This window comes from Penaeus vannamei, chromosome 1 (genome assembly GCF_042767895.1).
Source record: "Penaeus vannamei isolate JL-2024 chromosome 1, ASM4276789v1, whole genome shotgun sequence".
NCBI lineage: Eukaryota > Metazoa > Arthropoda > Malacostraca > Decapoda > Penaeidae > Penaeus > Penaeus vannamei.
In genome coordinates, this window is record NC_091549.1 from 32,800,027 (window position 1) to 32,807,526 (window position 7,500).

The 7,500-nt window shown below is 36.7% G+C and overlaps 1 protein-coding gene across 3 annotated transcripts in view; it reads right to left on the reverse strand.

Moving 5' to 3' along the window:
* LOC113814467 (coiled-coil domain-containing protein 85) overlaps window positions 1-7,500 on the reverse strand; it is a 34,201-nt gene that overhangs the window by 547 nt on the left and 26,154 nt on the right. For all 3 annotated transcript variants that reach the window (XM_070121664.1, XM_070121658.1, XM_070121670.1), the window contains exons 3-7: window positions 7,194-7,382; window positions 6,238-6,490; window positions 3,102-3,350; window positions 898-1,154; window positions 1-747 (exon numbers count right to left, since the gene is read on the reverse strand). The exon at window positions 1-747 is cut by the window's left edge and continues 547 nt beyond it. In XM_070121664.1, coding sequence (XP_069977765.1) covers window positions 703-747; window positions 898-1,154; window positions 3,102-3,350; window positions 6,238-6,490; window positions 7,194-7,382 — 993 coding nt within the window. In that variant the 3' untranslated portion in view covers window positions 1-702. The remainder of the gene's footprint in view (window positions 748-897; window positions 1,155-3,101; window positions 3,351-6,237; window positions 6,491-7,193; window positions 7,383-7,500) is intronic.

The following is a 7,500-nucleotide window of genomic DNA, read 5'->3' on the forward strand; positions in this document are numbered from 1 at the left end:
CTGTATTCCTATCAACTAGTTTTCCTAACTGTCTGTACTATGTTAGCAATGCCTGGATTAGTTCTCTATAAAAATGTTTCAAGATCTAAAAAAAATCTAATATATTTTCTTTGGCAAGACATAGACCCAACTCTTCAGTAAATTTGAAAAGACCTATTTCAGCATATACATCAAAGAATGGTGCTATTCACAGATTAAAACACATTCTCAGTTTTAGGTAAGTGTAAAACACAGCTAGAAATGTCAAGACCTGGGTAGTGCTCTTACATTATCCTTGTAAATCTGGCTGACTTTCCCTTTTTGCTGCAAACAGCAACTAAGACAAAGGTATCAAAGGAAAGAGTTTATAGAACACCTCACTTTCATAGTTACTTTTGTAAATGACTTTCAATTGTACACAAGCACTGCCTGCAGTTGCTTCTTCTGCCATCCTGTTTCATACACCTGGCACTTCATTTTCCATCACTGGAATATTACAAATGGTTCACAGAAAGAAATAAGATAGCAGAGGAGAAAAGGATAGGGCTAAGAAAGTGGAAAAGTGTAGGAAGAGGAGAGGAAAAGGGAAGGGAGAAGCAGGAATGAGAAGTGAGGGGAGAGCATGGGGGAAGAGATGAGGATAAAGAAGGTGAGACAATGGCAGAGAAAATAGGAAAGGAAATGAGAAAATGGAGAGGCAAGGATGCACTGCATATCATCTTGTTATCTATGTTGACTTGGTACCTCTTCTAGCTTCTTCCACACAACCTGAAATTATGAAATGAATGATCATACATAAAGATAACTTTATACAAATACTAGTATGTATTTCAACATCATAGCAGGCAGTACTGAATATAATGAATCAAAGACATGTTTCTAATATGATCTGACAAAACTTTAAAGAACTTCACTTACATTGCACATTTGCCTGAGAAGTGCCTTTTCCCCATCTGCCAAAGCTGCATCTTGGGCACTGAGTTGGCTTCCTGTGTTGGAGGAATGAGGCGGTGGAGGGGGACCTTGTGAAGGAGGAGGGACTGCAGGAGGATGTGAGGCCCCCTCTAACTGCTCCTGCACTTCCAGAACTCTCATAGCTGCTGCAACTGCTGTTGGACGGGACACCAATGGTGGAGGAGGTCCATCCAAGAGCTCATCATCACTTTCTGCTGAACCTAAGAAAAAAAAATTAAAGTAATCTTCTCTTGCATGAGCCTTTAACTGACATATTAAATTTTCGGTAGGAGACAAGAACTGGCATAAACTAGTGTATGACACTCCTTGCCTGGAAAATTGTCCAGTTCATGGTACCACAGATCCCAGCTGTTGATAAATAACATCTGTTATTATTCCCCATGATGTGATGCCACATCATCCATTCACCAATAGGTCAAGTATGCTCTGTATCCAAATTGCTGCATTCCATTTCATAAAGAACATTAGAAATAAAATTGTCTTCTAGTGTCCCCAATAAGCCAAGAAGAACGTCGCACCCAAGAACGAAGTTCATTAATTATGATTGGATTTTCGCAATTTTTTTATATGTCATATACATATACTACGATCTACATCACCAAGTTTCATATCATTTGGATAATAAACAATGAAGTTATTTTAAAATAAAACAAGTTTTTGGAAAAAAAATTTAAATTATAAATCCCACTTATCCATTGACCGTACTTGTTAAAAAAATTACCACATATACTCTATAGCAATACCTATAGTAGACACAATTCGATTTTGAAATATCCTCTTAGTTTAGCGTAAAAATATATCTTTTTAAATGTTCATTGACATCTATATAAAATATGATAAACTTTTATCCCATGAAATGAAAAACAAATCATCGAGAGAATCACAAATTCATTCAGCTTTCAAATAATCAAAACCCCATTAGAATCACCCAAGTAGTTATGGAGAAACAACCAAAAATGTTGACAAAGGTGTAGTTTTGAGATATCGCGCTTTGAAGTTCAGGATACTCCCCCCCTCTCCCCACTCTCTCAGTCTCAGTCTCTCACTCACTCACTCACTCACTCACTCACTCACTCACTCACTCACTCACTCACTCACTCACTCACTCACTCACTCACTCTCTCTGGAGAATTCTGATTGATCTCTGCGCCAATCTTGATGCATTCTTGGGTATTCACATCGTATTCTGAAGTGTAGCTGGTACCTGGTCCCCCCTTTGGCAAGGTATTAATGGCAATATCTGCACATGATTGTAGAAGTACCCTGTGACATCACAGGCTTCTCAGTGCCTCGTGAGGCATTTCATAAGAATAAACAACTGCTGCACCTATGATTGAGATGTATTTCTCATCATATTATGTTTATTAGTTACAGGAATAACATCTATCATTAGTAGTGTTCTTTTAGTGTGTGATGAGAGCCCATCACACACTATGTATAGGCACAACTATGGGATGGTGCCGGGCCCAAAGTCACACCGAGGCAGCACAGCCTCTTAACTCTCCCTCTCTCGTGGATGTCAGCTGATTCAGAAGCAGAGTTGCCAGCTAGCTACCAGAGAATACCAAATAAATTGGGGGGGGGGGGGGGGGACAAAAAAGAAAAAAAAAAAAAAACGTCGAGTATAATAGCTCAAACACAAAAAAGTAAACATCTGAGCCGGAGGTGGAGGGGTCAGAGATTTAGTCATAACTCCTTTTTTTTTTTACATAATTAGCAGAAATATTACATCATGGGATTGCCAAAGCCTACTTGATTACAGGAGATTTGTTTTCAGATTTTAAGCAAGAAACTACAAAAAGAACAGTGTAGTATTAATGTATTACATAACAACAGACATTCCTGCCATATGAAAAGATAAATACTGTTAGATTGAACTTGGATTGAAAAGAGTAAAATATAAAGTTAGAGTAATCTCAATATCACGATGAGAACTTAAATATTTTATTTATATTTTCCATATTTGTTTGTTGCTTCAGACCCTGAAAACATTATTACATATTCTGGTACTAACCACATTACTTCTTTCTTCTACTAAAATTACATAACACACCAAAGAGGTTCATTAATGAACTCCAGATTACAAAATATCATTTTACTGTACAACAGGAGGCACTCCATATATAAGCAGAAGTGATATAACTGACCTGGGCCTAAAGGAGTTCTGTTGGTGAGTCCTAAACCAACTGCCCGGAGATGATGCGAGAGTGAATACGGTGGGGGTTGAGGTGGACGAGAACCAACAGATTTCTCTTTATTGGCAAGCTGTGACTCCAAACCTTCTCCTTCAGGGTGGATCCGATCCATCTTTGCAAGTTCCTCACCAAGCTGCTGCTTTTCTGTCTCTAACATCATTACTCTTGCCTCTAATGACCTTATATAAGACATTACTTGTTCTGCAAAGGAACAGTCAAATTAATGCACTTCATGTTGTTAGTCACACTAATGGCCCTATCACACTATCACTTTTTCCATCAATTTTTGCATTCCTAAATTAACTTTCTGTATGAAAATCGACTGACCCTATCACATTACCAAGGCAGTAAACATTACCTATGTAAACAAACATGGCACTACCAGAGTGAGGTCCTAGGAATCACACAAACATTCTCATACATATTACATTATTTTAAAAAAACATGATTATGCATATTGTCTACAAGAAAGTTCTAAAATATTAGCTTATGTTTACATTCACTCATTCTATCTAATTTTTCAATAAAAAACATTCTAGCTGTATAGCTTCTTCGTACGACAAGATCAAGATAGAAATTTGTCAAGACGGAAACAGTCATAACATTCTTTGTCTGGGAGGTGTTCCATTTGCAAACAATACTTGTGGAAAGCCTCAAATTCAGACAGAAAAACAAAAATTGACGGAAAAGTCCTTGTAAGATATGGCCTTAACTACCACAAACTGGCATAATCTCAGCAACTGTGGGTAAAATGTAACAAGCCAAAATTATAGAAATATAAGACTATGTATCATAAATAATATTTAGGCAGTTAGTATAATTCATGTAATATCATATGCTTATTCAAAAAATTACATGGTAAGATTAATGATGTTGGAAAAAAAATTGATAAGCAAAAGAAAATAATGTTTGATTTATCTCTTGCTCAAACACTATATAGCAATCAAAGTGTCTGATTATGTTACAGGCCCTAAAATCAAGATCTTGCCATTAGTTCTTTAGTTCAAATCGTTACACATTTCAAGTGATTTTAATCAGTGCAGTTTCAGTTTTATATCTCATATATCTGAGATATATGTTTTTCTTTAATCAATGTTGTTAGTTTAGATATTCATAATGCCAAATTTATGTGGTTTCAGGAATTTAACCAAATGATGACAGGTTTTCCCAACCATATTGAGCCACACACTGGGTACCATGCACAATCAGTCTCACTTGCAAAAAATTACTAGCACATTTTCCCTGCTCTCTACAATTTTGCCTGAAGCAGATATGATTTTTAGGAAATGTGGCTAAAAGAAACTATACCTACTATGGAGGACTGTACCTCCTAAATTACCAAAGTCAGGGCTAAACATGCCAAAATTGTTTAGCATACACAATAGAGCAGGTCTGACTGCAAGTGACATGTATACTTGCCACACTGCAAATAGATCCAGATCATCATGGCATTAATATATGCCATCTAGTATTAACCCTTTGGATCAGGTTGCCTCAACAGATATCACAGTATCAAAAACCTGGGCAATGGATTACGTAAGTGGCCAACATCCCACGTAGGCTGGGCGCACACAAAGAACCCATGAGCAGTGACAAGAGACTGAGCTTCCCCTTTGCAAATTTTTTTTTTGTAAACTTTTTTTAGCTTTATCACCATTTTCCAATATCCATATTTGTCTTTTGATTTACTTTATCCAGATGATAATAGCTTATTTTCCTTGCATAGATTCCATATCATCTCTCTACATAGTATAGAACTAAGTGCAATGAAAAACAAAAACATATAAAATGTTGTTATTTGTGTCATACATCTCATTTTTTCATAATTTCCAATTTTACACAATATGACATGCACCAGCGGTCACAGCAGCCAGGAATATGGTGCGCAGCATGGAAATGGGATCCTCCCTGGAGACGGCACTCTTCCAGTCACTGCTTAAGCACATTACATTCCACATTTATTTATCAATGGGAATAATGCTAAAGCCTCCTTTTAAGCACCAAATGAATCAAATCATACTCCAAGAGGTTTGTGCACTCATGGCTAGTCTTTTCCATCACCCTGGCCTTCGCTCATGACAGGAAGTTCGTGTCACCCGGGCCGCAGCCAATTTGCCCGACTGACAGCAAATTGGCCGCAGCCATGGTGACATTCACATTTCCCGTCTCTCAACTCAAGTTTTTCCAAGACGTGACCGCGACGTGACAGGAAAAGTACCAGCTCCAGGGAAGGTATCATTTCCATGTTCAGAATCCTTTTCTTGCCTGCCATGACTGACAGTGTGGGTTGTATTACAGAAAATTTAATATTTTGAAGAAAAAAAATTAATGACAAATATCCAAATGTTATGCAACATTATTGCATAAGATCATGGACTACTTAGTGAGATGATAGGGTGTTTGTATCCACATGGATACAGCATATCAAATGATAGATATAGACATTAGAAAATGGCAAAAAAACAAAAAATGTTTATGCAGAAAAAGAGATAATAACATTTCAAAGTATTAACACCTCCTATGAGTGTTTGTGTGTGCCTGGCCTACAAGGCACACACCTGTGATGGTGGCCACTCAAGTAAGCCTAATTCTCAGATTCTGGGCCATGTGCAGGCAGCACAGCACCGGGATCCATGGGGTTAATGAGTTAAATTCCTATAAAACTGGTACTGTGTATACTAATATGTAGTTTCTATAAAAAACAGCCTAACCAATCCATCTGTGCCACCACCAACTAATCAGGGAGGATGACATCTCCTAAGAACATATTTTCCATATACTTTTCATATCTTTATTATAAACCAACCAGAATATTGTTGGCAATATTAGAAAATAAGAAAAGTTATACAGGCTACAGGGAAAAGCTCATAAAATTATTGGTTATTTATTCAATCTGATATATTTTAGGCATAAAAAAAAATCTTTCTTTCTTTAAGTATTTGCCAAAATTAAACAAATTTGAAATTTGAAATATCAAAATGTCATTTTATGTATATATCTATTGCTTTTTATTACTAGATATTGTATTTTATCAGCATGATGATAAACAAACAAAAAGCTCAAAATAAAAGCCAAGGATGGGCCTTACCATTCATTGGAGATCTCTGACGGGACAGGGTATCTTCTAATAATCTCTCTCTGGAGGACGAACGTGCCAGTGGAATTTCTGAAGACTGACTCTGGGTTGGGGCTGAATCTGCAGTGGGCTGCGGGGGCCCTGAGGGTTCATCAGCATTGGTTGAGGAGGACGATCCATCCCCATCATCTCGCGTGATGAGGGGATGTCCACAATGACTGCAGGCAGCATTGTTTCTTTCTTCATCAAGGTATAAGCACAATTCCTGTTTTTTAAAGATGTCTTTATTCAGATATCCATCCTTTTAGACAGTATAGTACAAATGCTGTGCATTTAGTTTTAAGGGACAAAAAATAATATATACATAAAATGTATACAAATACTCTATATCATATTCACAATAAAGCTTGGCAAGGCCAGAGTGCATCAGGAGTCAGGCTGCTGGTCTGCCTCATGAAATACAGGGCATAACAATAACATCCTTACATCCTGAGAATGAAATATTTATATAATCATCATGCAAGAGGGTGATATCTATTTACACCATTTGCTCCTGGCTTATGTGCTACCCACTGTTATTTTTAGTGGATTTTGTTGCACACAGAGAACTCTACAAGCGCTCAGCCACCAAGAAGTTAATAGAAGCCCCTACTGACTGCACCTATAATTTCCTTTTTTTTTTTTTTTTTTTTTTTTTTACTATAATTAGATACTGAAATTATTACTAGCTGATATCAACATTATCAAAATAATATATATGGCAATATATAATAAAACATAAAAGAATCTTTCCAAAAAGAGGAAAGAGGCTAGATATGTAGGACTAACAACTGATTCCTTTTTGACTAAGCACTTGTGGAGCTATCTCTATGTACAAATAATTAGCATAATAAACTAAAATCACAGATAACATGGTATGCATTTTTGCCATATGGAGCAACTGCAGTAACTAATATGTCATACCCTACCTTTAACTCTAAATTATCTTTGATGAGCTCTTGTTGTTTGGTATCTAGTTCACGTAATTTATTCTGGTAGGCTGTGACTTCCTGTCTCATAACAGAGGCAGTATAGCGGCCAAATCGCTGCCATTCTCTGGCAAGTTTCCGTCCCTTCTGTCGGTCATCATCCAGGAAACAACACAAGTCCCGCAGCTCCTGTTATATTGTAAGAAAAGAAGTATCCCTGTTTTTAAATATGTCACATACCTCAAAAAAAACAAGTTGCTTTTCCTATAACATAAAAAAAATATCATTTTAATATTTTTTGTTATCA